Here is a 13,004-nt window from a genome sequence, read left to right as displayed (position 1 = left end):
CGTCATTTTGTCAAAAACGAAAATCCGACGGCGCTCACTTACATGTCCTCACTCATCGGCGGTCTGCCGTCGAATGACAGCTTCTGCAGGTGTGAAAAAATTCACGCGTGTGCATTAGGATCGCCTACATACGTGCACCAATCAACGCCTCCCTAGCTTCTTTTTTTTTTACGCACGAAAAATAAAGGTCGGATACTTTTTGAACACACTACGTATATTGAAGAAACAAGTAATAAAAACTTTTTTTTAATGCAAAGGGATGTAGGGATGTTACTCCAAAAAGTATGGAAACAAGGTAGGGATGATCACAAGAAATGATCATGTGAAACAATCCCTGCATCTTTCTTTGAATAATGGTTGTTCCTATAAAAGACAGTTATATGGAGAACGCACGAACGCATGGGCACGCACGCACCAAAATTACACAACTTAAAAAAACAAACACAAAAAGCCATATTTGGTTACAGGAGAAAGCAGCCTTTCTGACTTACAGGTTACAGCCTTACTGACTGAAAGAACAATTCAAAACAGTATGTAGAACATACATAGGTGATTCAACTAGAGTTAATAAAACCCCTTATTTCACGTAGTGTTGAAGTTTATAATTCAATTGTTATAATATATTGATTTTAAAGGTCGTATCAAAATAACATCTGGAAGTTTAGCGCAATTGAAGCAGTCTTATTTATACACCACTTTATGTGACATGTGAAGACTGGTGTTGGTTTAACGGTTTAGGTGGCTGGCTTGAGATCTCAGGGTCCTGAATTCAAGCCCCTGTCATGCCCTTGAATTAATACCAGGTGGGTTGACTCAGCCTGTCATCCTTCCAAGGTCGGCAAAATGAATGTCAGCTTACTGGGAAGAAGGAGCCATTCGAGTATCCTGCGTCGGAATGGCGACCCATCCAGGATTGTGCACAATTTTTTTTTTTTTTTTTTTTAATACTGAATCGAGGCTCGTGAAAGAGCTGACGATCGCGAGATCGCGACAGCACAGGGGGACCACGAGGGAAAGCCAGCACAGAGGGACCGCGAGGGAAAGACAGCACAGGGGGACCGCGAGGGAAAGACAGCACAGAGGGACCGCGAGGGAAAGCCAGCACAGAGGGACCGCGAGGGAAAGACAGCATAGAGGGACCGCGAGGGAAAGACAGCACAGAGGGACCGCGAGGGAAAGACAGCACAGAGGGACCGCGAGGGAAAGACAGTACAGTGGGACCGCGAGGGAAAGACAGCACAGTGGGACCGCGAGGGAAAGACAGCACAGAGGGACCGCGAGGGAAAGACAGCACAGAGGGACCGCGAGGGAAAGACAGCACAGAGGGACCGCGAGGGAAAGACAGCACAGAGGGACCGCGAGGGAAAGACAGCACAGAGGGACCGCGAGGGAAAGACAGCACAGGGGGACCGCGAGGGAAAGACAGCACAGGGGGACCGCGAGGGAAAGACAGCACAGAGGGACCGCGAGGGAAAGACAGTACAGTGGGACCGCGAGGGAAAGACAGCACAGAGGGACCGCGAGGGAAAGACAGCACAGAGGGACCGCGAGGGAAAGACAGCACAGAGGGACCGCGAGGGAAAGACAGCACAGAGGGACCGCGAGGGAAAGACAGCACAGAGGGACCGCGAGGGAAAGACAGCACAGAGGGACCGCGAGGGAAAGACAGCACAGTGGGACCGCGAGGGAAAGACAGCACAGAGGGACCGCGAGGGAAAGCCAGCACAGAGGGACCGCGAGGGAAAGATAGCACAGAGGGACCGTGAGGGAAAGCCAGCACAGAGGGACCGCGAGGGAAAGACAGCATAGAGGGACCGCGAGGGAAAGACAGCACAGAGGGACCGCGAGGGAAAGACAGCACAGAGGGACCGCGAGGGAAAGACAGCACAGAGGGACCGCGAGGGAAAGACAGCACAGAGGGACCGCGAGGGAAAGACAGCACAGAGGGACCGCGAGGGAAAGACAGCACAGGGGGACCGCGAGGGAAAGACAGCACAGGGGGACCGCGAGGGAAAGACAGCACAGAGGGACCGCGAGGGAAAGACAGCACAGAGGGACCGTGAGGGAAAGACAGCACAGAGGGACCGCGAGGGAAAGACAGCACAGGGGGACCACGAGGGAAAGACAGCACAGAGGGACCGCGAGGGAAAGACAGTACAGTGGGACCACGAGGGAAAGACAGTACAGTGGGACCGCGAGGGAAAGACAGCACAGAGGGACCGCGAGGGAAAGACAGCACAGAGGGACCGCGAGGGAAAGACAGTACAGTGGGACCGCGAGGGAAAGACAGCACAGAGGGACCGCGAGGGAAAGACAGCACAGAGGGACCGCGAGGGAAAGACAGCACAGGGGGACCGCGAGGGAAAGACAGCACAGAGGGACCGTGAGGGAAAGACAGTACAGTGGGACCGCGAGGGAAAGATAGTACAGTGGGACCGCGAGGGAAAGACAGCACAGAGGGACCGCGAGGGAAAGACAGTACAGTGGGACCGCGAGGGAAAGACAGCACAGAGGGACCGCGAGGGAAAGACAGTACAGTGGGACCGCGAGGGAAAGACAGCACAGGGGGACCGCGAGGGAAAGACAGCACAGAGGGACCGCGAGGGAAAGACAGTACAGTGGGACCGCGAGGGAAAGACAGTACAGTGGGACCACGAGGGAAAGACAGCACAGAGGGACCGCGAGGGAAAGACAGCACAGGGGGACCGCGAGGGAAAGACAGCACAGAGAGACCGCGAGGGAAAGACAGTACAGTGGGACCGCGAGGGAAAGACAGTACAGTGGGACCGCGAGGGAAAGACAGCACAGAGGGACCGCGAGGGAAAGACAGCACAGGGGGACCGCGAGGGAAAGACAGCACAGAGGGACCGCGAGGGAAAGACAGCACAGGCGGACCGCGAGGGAAAGACAGCACAGGGGGACCGCGAGGGAAAGACAGCACAGGGGGACCGCGAGGGAAAGACAGCACAGAGGGACCGCGAGGGAAAGACAGCACAGGGGGACCGCGAGGGAAAGACAGCACAGAGGGACCGCGAGGGAAAGACAGTACAATAGCGTACAATAGCCTACGAAACTGCTCTGGCAGCACTATGCATCTGAATATGTAAAAGGAGTGGTCTTATTCTTATATAACATGTACAAGTCCTGCAAAACTAGGTTTTTGAAGCGATAAAAAGGCGATTTGTGTTCTATACAGTATTGCTAAGGTATTTCATTAAATTTAAATAAAATAAAGACTGTAAAGATCGTATAAAAAATTAATTCTGGAAGTTTACCACCTTTGACATCGTGGCCATTAAACCACCCTATCTAATACGTTACATTATTTATTTGTGCCTCTTGTTTGTGTCCTTTATGACGTCCTCAAAAACAGTAAGTTTCCAGTCTTGAATGATTTTCAATTTTGTGCCTTTGTTGTGCCTCTTTTTTGTGCCTCTCTGTAGATGTGCAATCGGGACAAATGCAGAGCAAAAGTACTCTCCTGCTAAACTGCAGGTCGGTTTTCCGATTCATGGTCCGATTAGTGTTAAATATATAACATTAAATTGAATCAAGTTGTTCCTCATTCATAAACTGACATTTGTGGAAGCATGGACAGACGGACAGACAGATGTGAACCAATTGCTTAACCCCGCTTTTCGCTTCGCGTGCGCAGCTTAAATATCAAGACAGTTTTAATATAATAACCCCATGATCCTCTTTCCTAAATCAATCACTTCACATTCACAGGCACAAGCGCCTCACAACAGAGGCATCAAATGTTACCGTCAAGGCCTGATGGTAAAGGTATCTTGATACGGACAGGCTTCAAGAAGTTGTAGGGAATAGTTTTGGAGAGCAAAACCAGAGGGCTTGTCAGCATTTCCTCTTCCATAATTATTTCCCCGACTTCATGTGCCTCAAGAGGCAGCACCTGTGGAGGAGAAAAGCTATGAGATGTAATTCCATTGACATGTTTTTGCCAACAAGAGATGTTTTTTTTCCCCTCCTTTTCAGGACGGGCTTATCTGCAAACCTGAAGATGTACGGTCAATGTGTCATGCACAGCATCTGGTGGGAAATCAACAGCCACCATGGGCTCCACGGTGCTGTACAGCACCATGCCGGCTGAAGGAACATGGCACGAATCTTGTACCAGTCGGGAGATTAGTAAAAAATAAGAAAAATGAGAAATGTAGGTCTTGGCTATGGACATCTCCTAGGTGAGTATAGTATAGAGAAAAGGTAAAACAGTGAAGAGGTTACTAGCATGAAGAATACAGAAATTTCCCAACCAAACCGAAATGTCATTCAGACTACCCCCTTCTGCGCCCGCCTCCAATAGCAGTTATAAAATCACTAATGATAATCAAACATTGTTTTCTTTCATTCTTACTTGGCATGGCATCGATTTCCTCCGAACAGTTGCAATTTCCGTTTTCAAGTCAGTCCACGATTCTCCATCAAAGGTCCTGATTACAACCTCTCTCCCATCATCAACGTGAGATGCCTTGTAGATAATTCTGATCCTGACATTCTGCACATACAATCTCCATCAAATGGATCACATCATCCACAGCAATAGCAAAACAAACAAGAACTGCGAGCAGTGATGATAGGCTTCCAGGCAAAATGGCCGCCATACCACATGACTGATGTCATCATTTTCAATACATTTTCCTCATGGGTAGTCCATCATATCTGTAAATTTTGGTTTGGGTCGGTCAAGCGGTTCTGGAGATATAGATTTTCAATTTTTTCCCTTAAATCCAAGATGGCCACCATACCATGTGACTGATGTCATAGTTTGCAAAAATAATTCCTCATGTGTAGTCAATCATACATGTGAAGTTTTGGATTAATCCGTTGAGTGGTTCTGGAGATATGGATTTTCAAATACTTTTCCTTAAATCCAAAATGGCCACCATACCACGTGACTGATGATGTCATTGTTTGGAAACATTTTTCCTCATGGGGAGTTGATCATACATATGAAATTTCATATTGATCAGTTTAGCAGTTCTGGAGAAAAAGATGTTAAAAGCTTTTACTTAAAACCAAGATGGCCACTATATCACGCAACTGATGTCATAGTTCACTAATATTTTTCCCACATCAGTAGCTGATCAGATGTATGACAATTCGCATTTATCCGTTGAGCAGTGCTCAGGATTTTTTTTTTTGCTTCAATTCAAGATGGCGGCCAAATCACATGACTGATAAAGTCATACTTTGCAATTATTTTCCCCCATCACAATGGAAACGTGTTCCAAGTTTCGTATCGATCAGATAAGCGGTTTCAGAGAAGTAGTTTTTTTTTTTTTTAAATACAAATATGGCCGCCAAACCACGTGACCGATAACGTATCTTTCCGCAAAGATTTAGCCCCATGGCTAGGCGATCATATTTGTAAAATTTCGCGTTGATCCATTCAGCAGTTCTGTAGAAAAAGAAGTTTAAAGTTTATGACATCATAGGCAATGGCAGCCAATGTAAATCAAAATTGCAAAGACAAAATTCATGATGCACGAAGTTACATTGGTGTTTTTAAGGCGTTAACGTTTCATAGAGCCAGCCATTACGGTTTTCTCAGAATCGTCTCCACAAAATGTGAGAATAATAATCCTTACAAGAACAAGTGGGAACCTCGCCATAAACCAAATAAACAAACGATCAGTTGTGCTATGAAGCATCGAATTCACATTGTACGTTGTCCTTTCACTGCACCTTGTAGAATTGACAACCGTGTGGTTGGACTTCAAGGACATAGCTAAGGAGGAAGTCGTGTTCCCGAAGAAGAACACTGTGAGGTGTCGGTGGCCTTAGGTGGAACTCCACTCTCATGTCCTCATTCACTGCACCCGCTGGGAACAGTAGCTCCATACCTTCAGGCAGCTGGACAAGAAGTCCGACAGGGAGGACTGTAAAGCTGCAACCGATTGGACATCATGCATGACACAGTACAAATAATTCAAGGGTATCATTCTACCGCAGTAAAAACAGACAAAATAGAACAAAAATATCCCTGCATTTTTGTAAAAACACAAAAACAAAAAACAAACAAAAAAAAACATCCATTGGAAATTGTTATTGAGAATGGCTAGTAACTTAAAACATGTAAATCCACCAAAATGTAAAGGTAGGGTAGCACCAGACAGTGTACCTGTTGGACGCACAGACTCTAATGTTCCACCGGATGTGAACAGTGCCGAGGTGTATGCACCATCATCCTCGAGGATGATGAAACATACGATGATTATGATTTAACATGCGATGATCTTCCATTTTGTCACAATAACTCCATAATCGATGAATCTATTTAATCCACGAGGCTGAGTTGCGCTCCTCTATAGATCCTCGTGAAAAAGAGTGATTATTGTGCAGCGTATGCCAATCGGTTATTTGACGAAACGGGTAGAGTGTCGTTACCTCCGCCAATGAATGTTATGTTTTCACCCCCGTCTGTCTATCTGTCTGTCTGTCTGTCTGTGAACAAGATATCTCAAAAAGTTGTGGAAGGATTCGGACGAAATTTGGTGGAGAGGTATTGCTTGTTTTCTTGTGACGTCATCGGAGCACGCGCGCAGGGCACCCTGGGACACCTCGGCCATTTTGATACCCTCTCGAACAACGTCGTCAGCGGATTCACATTAAATAGTTTTTGTTCACGACCAGTCATGCCAATTTGCGGTGTATTTCGTTGTTCAAACAGGCCAGGCGTTAGGCCAGGAGTTAAGTTTTACAAAACGCCCAAACTTCTGCTGAATCAGGGTGAGGAAACAAGAAATTTAAGTGAAGAGAGGCGGCGTTTGTGGAAGGCTGCCATCAATCGCAGTGACATCCAAACAGAATCACACTGGGATCGCACACCTGTCTGCTCCGAGCATTTTGTTAACAGTAAGTAAGAACATGTTTCATGGAATGCGAAACCTGGAACATAAAAGTATTGAATTTGAAACTGTCCAATAAACTTTCTAAAGTTATGTGCTCTTATCAACTCGGTCAAAATGAATCTCGATTTTATCATGTGAAGAACGTGCTATGTATTCGTTGCTTACATGATAAATATAGGTGATGACTTATGGCCATACGCACAAAGCACACATGGCGGCACTCACTTCGCACTGTGCGTCACATGTCTAAAAAGTATGCACACATGCATGCACAGCTTAAAACTGCAGTGGTTTTTGAACAAATGGAGGGCACTTAATCAATCAGGTCCATAACATTAACACAAGCAGCTTTAAAAAATACATGTTTGTTTAATATATTAATACCTTGGATCGAATCAAGTGGACGTCATTCAGTTCTTTGTGTAGGATTTGTCGCACCCATCCATCTTGGTACAACCTGTATGCCTCGAGGGATTTATACTTCTTCAACTCATCTTTGGTATAGGCCGATTTGCTGAACAACAGGTAGTTGATCACGTCGATGTGGGTCACCTGAGGCCACTTGCTCACATTCTTCTCAAATTGATCATTTGATAGACCATAAGGGTCACACCCAATGACAGAAATCTTCTCTTTGTAACGAACAAGAACGTCCGGGGGGAGCGTCTCTTGGTAGCCAAGGTTGGCACTCGCACTGCTAGCCATACTCAAGCCTGGATCTACCGTATCCTTACGTACACTCCAAGTCTGTTCTACAGGTAGTTGGTTGCAGGTTGACCCACTGCCCAGGTGTTCACCAGTTCACTGGTCCACGGCAAACTTAAACCGAATGTTCTGTGTTTGTTGGGCAACAATACGTAATATAAACTAGATGGCACCACACTCCACATGAACGTGACAAAACAAACAAAATTACTTTATAAAACAGACTTTTTGCGATCCGCATTCACCATAAACCAACGCAACAAATCAATATCAGCGCACACGGACAGATTAGCTTGGGTATCAAAATGGCCGCCGCGCAATGCGAGATGGGTAACTGTGACGTCAGTGAAAACAAAGGATTGTATGTGACAAGGACGATATGATTCGATTTTGGTGAAGATCCGGATCCGGCTACTGGAATTCTAAAGTGATTCTTCACCATTGAGTGATAGGGCTAAAACCGACATATAGCAAGAATTCTTAAAAATCTGTGGACGGATTTGGACCACACTTGGTGGACATGTTGGGTGTGTGACGAGGACAAATCGATTTGATCTTGGTGAAGATCTGAATATGCATCCGATACGAGAATTATTAATTTTTTGAAGTGATTCTTCACCATCGAGAGATCGGGCGAAAAGCGACATACTGTAGCGGCTACCGCTGGGTTTTCACAATCGCCTTGCACCTATCAAGGACGCGGAGCGATCACCATGCCGGGCTCCTCCAGGACGCCCGGGCAGGCTCGCCCTCAACTTGCCAGGCCGCAGCCAGGACGCTGGGCCACGCCCCCTCTCGCCTTTCCTGGGCAAACGCTCCGGGATAATATGTATATATATTGCTGCCCGATAAACGGGCTTTTCAGAGTGCCTGAGTGTTTGGTTTGATTAAAGCAACTCGGATGAATTCCAGCTTTTTGTCGCGTCCATTCTTCCGATCGACGTGGGAGCCCCAGCTCCTTCAATACAACATATTTTAAAAAGTTGTGGACGAGTTATGACTAAACTTGGTGGACGAGTTGGTTAGGTGACAAGAACAAGCCGATTCGATTTTGGTGCACGTCCGAATCAAGATCCGGATTATCAGTGGGTAACGAAACAAACTGTTCGGCCTGGCGGAGGTATGCGCTCTACCGAGTGCCCTTTCAGTTTCCAACATTCCCGTGAATCCGATTTACATCAAGAAACACAATTATGGTTAACCATTCGGAAATTGTCGCTTTCGTTTAAATGCTGAAAATTATGTCAAAAAGACTTTCACTTACAGATTTCACGCTAGCAATGGCAGGTTAAAAGTTCCCTGGCACAACCGAGTCACTGAAAATTCACACACACTGCACATGCGTGAATGGCCTCATTAGCATTCATAAATAATTTTGAAAGTCCTGTATTGCCGAGTTATTTATCATCAGCAAATCAACAAATTGAACAAATTACAAATCTCTGCCACCCTCAACCGGACGTGAGGCCTGGCCTGCCATTCAAAAGATTCCCCAACCAAACCCACAAGGAAGTGTGAATAACTGGGGCTTCAAAAATTATTAGTAGCATTGTGAAATTAGGAAATCAAAGCCCTGGTCATTCACAATGAGTTTTTCCTCCCTACAGCTCATAAGTTTTGAGCCTCCTTTTAAGTATATAAAATTAGCAAATTTGCGTTTGTGTGAATGCTTGGGTTACCACTGAGTAGCACTCAAAATTGCAAAGATTATATTAATTTAAAAATAAATAAATAAAAAGGGACAAGGTCGACCTGTCAGTTGGAATGCCATGCATGTTACCTTGCATCATGAATGTTCACATTGATTCGGTGCAACTTGCATACGATTCGTTCTGTAAAAAGAAAAGGACTTCCATCAAAATAAAACTTTTCTATGTCAGATAAAGAATTGAACAGCACTCTGACGTCATGACATTGATCGAGTTCACTGGTTCACTAGTTCACTGGTAATATTCCCTGTGTGTCGCGAGAGGCGACTAACAGGGTTGGCGGCAGGAAGGGCATCCGGCCATAAAACATTGCTTCAAAAAGGGGACCACGGTGCCCGAAAAAGGCCAACCCCTGCTCTGCGGGGAAAAATGGCCTCTAAAGGTGGTTCTTCTTCTATACATACTTGTACCAAGTTTGACTTGGTTCCCTTCAGCTGTTCTGAAGTTATCGTGGTAACGAAACCATATTACAGACTCTGACCGTTGACCTCTTAACCCCAAAATCAAATCAATTCATCTGTGCATCATCATACATGCTTGTACCAACATTGGTCAAAATCCCAGCACTGGTTCCCAAGTTATCACAGAAACAGGATTTTTTTTTTTACCGAACATGACCTTTGACCCCGTGACCCCAAAATCTAATCGGTTCATCTTCTCCTCATTATACATACATGCACCGAGTTTGACTTGGTTCCCTTCAGCCGTTCAAGTTATTGCGGTAATGAAAACCTATCACGGATGCACGGCCGGACAGACTGACAACCGGAAAACATAATGGCTCCAGCGACTGTCGGTGGAGGCATTAAAATAATTGGTCCTGTCATTACCCTTTCAACCTGGCATAGTTGAAAAACATTCTGCATTTATTGGTTTGTTACCTCCACCACCAAAGGTGGACGGAGGTTATGTTTTCACCCGTGTCTGCCTGTCCGTTTGTGAACAAAATATCTCAAAAGGTTATGGACGGATTCAGACGCAATTTGGCAGAGGAGTAGCGTATGTGACACCGACAAAATAATTAGATTTCGGTGAAGATCCGGATTCGAATCCGGCTACTAGAAATTTTAAAGTGATTTTTCACGATTGAGAGATGGGGCCAAAAACGATACATAGCAGGATATCTTAAAAAGTTATGGATGGATTTGGACGAAACTTGGTGGACATGTTGTGTGTGTGATAAGGAAGAATGGATTCAATTTTTTGGAAGATCCTGATCTGGATACAGCTAGTATAATTTTTTAAAGTGATTTTTCACCATTGAGTGATATGATCAACCAGGCAGAGGGTATGCTCTATACTGAGTGCCGCTCTAGTTACAGTCTAATACAACAACAACAACATGCATTTTAAGGCCATTTTCCCTGCGAGAGCGGGGGTTAGCCTTGCGGTCCCCATGACAATCTTCTCCATCTTGCCCTATTTTCTGCATCTCCCCTTGTTTAACCCCCTTGCCCGCATTTCTTCTTCCACCATCTTTAGCCAAGTCTTTCTCGGTCTTCCCCGTCCTCTACTTCCTTCTACATTCATTTCCATCACTCTTTTCAACCAGTCACTTTCATCCTTCCTCAACACATGACCAAACCATCTCAACCTGTTTATCTTCACAGCATCAATCACAGGCTCTATTCCCATCATCTTTCGCAATTCATCATTTGTCTTCCTCTCTCTTGTTCTGTTTGTCTTGTCCATGGGTATAAGTAAGAGTGTTTAAGAATTGCCCTGTGTATCTTCTTCTTCTTCGCCCTGTAAATTGCTTTCGTTTCTCCTTTGGTTTCTTTGGTTTTGTATAGTTAGTTAATAAATACCTGTTCCTCCTTATTCTTTGGTTTTCATTCTCGTCCGATCGCTTTAGTGATTTGCCGATTGAGTACCTGTAGCGCGATTTCGGCAGAACCGCTTTCAATCGGGTTTAGTCTGTTGTTAACGGCCCGCGTCGCGGCTCGCTTCGCTCGGCGCAATTCGTCAATTACACTGCGGCCCGGGCGGGAGTATTTCCTTGCGTACCGGAAGGCGCTGGTACTTAGGTCATAGGACGAATCGGCCTACTTCCCTATTCAGTGCTGACCGGGTGTGACGTCATACCCCCAGGACCGGTCGGACGGCCAGCTTAACAAGACAAGGGGATTAAACCCCCCTTGCCAACGGGAGTGCCGTCCCCCGGATCCGTAACAATATTACAGTTACTGTCTGTAATATATAGATAAATCCTTAAAAAGCTAAGGGATGAGCTCTTCCTGTTCATTTTACTCAAAATAGGAAACAAGCAAATGGTTCGTAAAGGGATTAAAGAAAAATAATATAATCAACACCAATTTACCCCTATTTTCAAAACCTCCGTCCAACCCAAGTAATGTCCCCATTCTTCCAACAAACTAATAAAAGTTGTACATTGTTTGAACATGCCAAATTAAAATGTTTAAACCACATTTGCATGCATGCACCGCCCCATGTAGATTATCATCTAAGGTGGCCTAAAAAAACCACCTTTAGAGGCCATTTTTCCCCGCAAGTGGGGGTTGGCCTTTTTCGGGCACCGTGGTTGTTGTTGTTTTTCGGTCCCCTTTTTGAAGCAATGTTTTACGGCCGGATGCCCTTCCTGACGCCAACCCTTTTTGCCGCCTTTTAACGACAAACAGGGAATTACCAGTGAACTGGTACTCAATTAGCCAACCTCGGAAGGATGACAGGCTGAGTCAACCCCCCTGGCGTTAATTCAGCGATCGACCGGGATTCGAACCCCAGGATCCTAGGATCCTAAGCCGGCACCCTAGCCGCTAGCCCAACACCAGGGTTTAAGGTGGCCTAGCCATTACAAAATAACCCTGAGCTGTTGTTATGTATACCCTCACCCTCATTGCTGGGATTTTCTGTGTGTCCATTTGGGTTGTCTGGGTGTCCAATGGGGTTGCCTTCCACCTTAACGAACGAGGCATCTTGAAAGGCCCTTGGCAACTGGCGAAGGTCGTTGTTCCGCAGATCGAGGCTGAGCAGGTGAGGCAACAGGGCCAATTCTGAGGCCACTGAGACAAGCTTATTGGTGTGAAGCAACAGAGAGGTAAGGCTGTGGATTTGAGCTGCACAGGCATATATGTGGCATCAAGTATGATATGGCACGGAAGGAGGAAAAGGATAAATAATCATTAGATTCAATTTTATTTTTTTTGTATCCAAGATCGAGGCTCGTTTAAGAGCTAGAAGCCAGGATTGGATACCAGGGCTTGATTGGCTACAAAGCCAGTGATTCCACTTTAAAGAATGCAAACAAATATGACAACCATCGGTTGGTTTCGTTCTTGGTGGGTTATTGTGTGATGATGTTTTGTGCAATAATTGTAAAAAAAAAACAAAGAAAAACAAAAAAAACCACACACACCACACACCACACACACCTTGTTGCTATGGAAATTGGTCTTTCTGAATGTTTGCCAATCAAAACTCTACACCTTGCTACCCTAATGACTGTGTACATAAAGTATATCCAGACTCGCTTTTGGTGACGTCTGCTCTCAGGGAAACTGGGGTGTAATGCGACTACATAGGGGTTTTTTGTATACAAAGTCGACGCTCAAAGAGGAGCTAGAGTGTAGAACGCATCAGGATGTAACAGAACTAAAGAGAGACAGAGACAAATAGAAGAGAAGGAGAAAGAGGGACTGAGAGAGAAAGGGGGGAGAGAGAGAGAGAGAAACACACCAACAGCAGAGTTGAGGGACAA

General features: G+C 45.7%; 1 protein-coding gene across 7 annotated transcripts in view; it reads right to left on the bottom strand.

The window, feature by feature from the left end:
• Positions 1 to 13,004, bottom strand: part of PIDD1 (p53-induced death domain protein 1) — a 107,980-nt gene that overhangs the window by 90,154 nt on the left and 4,822 nt on the right. For 6 of the 7 annotated variants that reach the window (XM_068125376.2, XM_068125378.2, XM_068125379.2 and 3 more), the window contains 6 exons: positions 12,139 to 12,363; positions 9,358 to 9,409; positions 5,707 to 5,908; positions 4,376 to 4,516; positions 4,016 to 4,198; positions 3,766 to 3,913 (listed from right to left, as the gene is read on the bottom strand). In XM_068125376.2, coding sequence (XP_067981477.2) covers positions 3,766 to 3,913; positions 4,016 to 4,198; positions 4,376 to 4,516; positions 5,707 to 5,908; positions 9,358 to 9,409; positions 12,139 to 12,363 — 951 coding nt within the window. The remainder of the gene's footprint in view (positions 1 to 3,765; positions 3,914 to 4,015; positions 4,199 to 4,375; positions 4,517 to 5,706; positions 5,909 to 9,357; positions 9,410 to 12,138; positions 12,364 to 13,004) is intronic. The other variant, XM_068125377.2, reaches the window with a different exon arrangement.

The sequence above is a fragment of the Myxine glutinosa genome, chromosome 8, assembly GCF_964187855.1.
Source record: "Myxine glutinosa chromosome 8, kmMyxGlut1.1, whole genome shotgun sequence".
NCBI classification, from domain to species: Eukaryota; Metazoa; Chordata; class Myxini; order Myxiniformes; family Myxinidae; genus Myxine; species Myxine glutinosa.
This window is presented reverse-complemented; position numbering and strand designations above follow the sequence as displayed.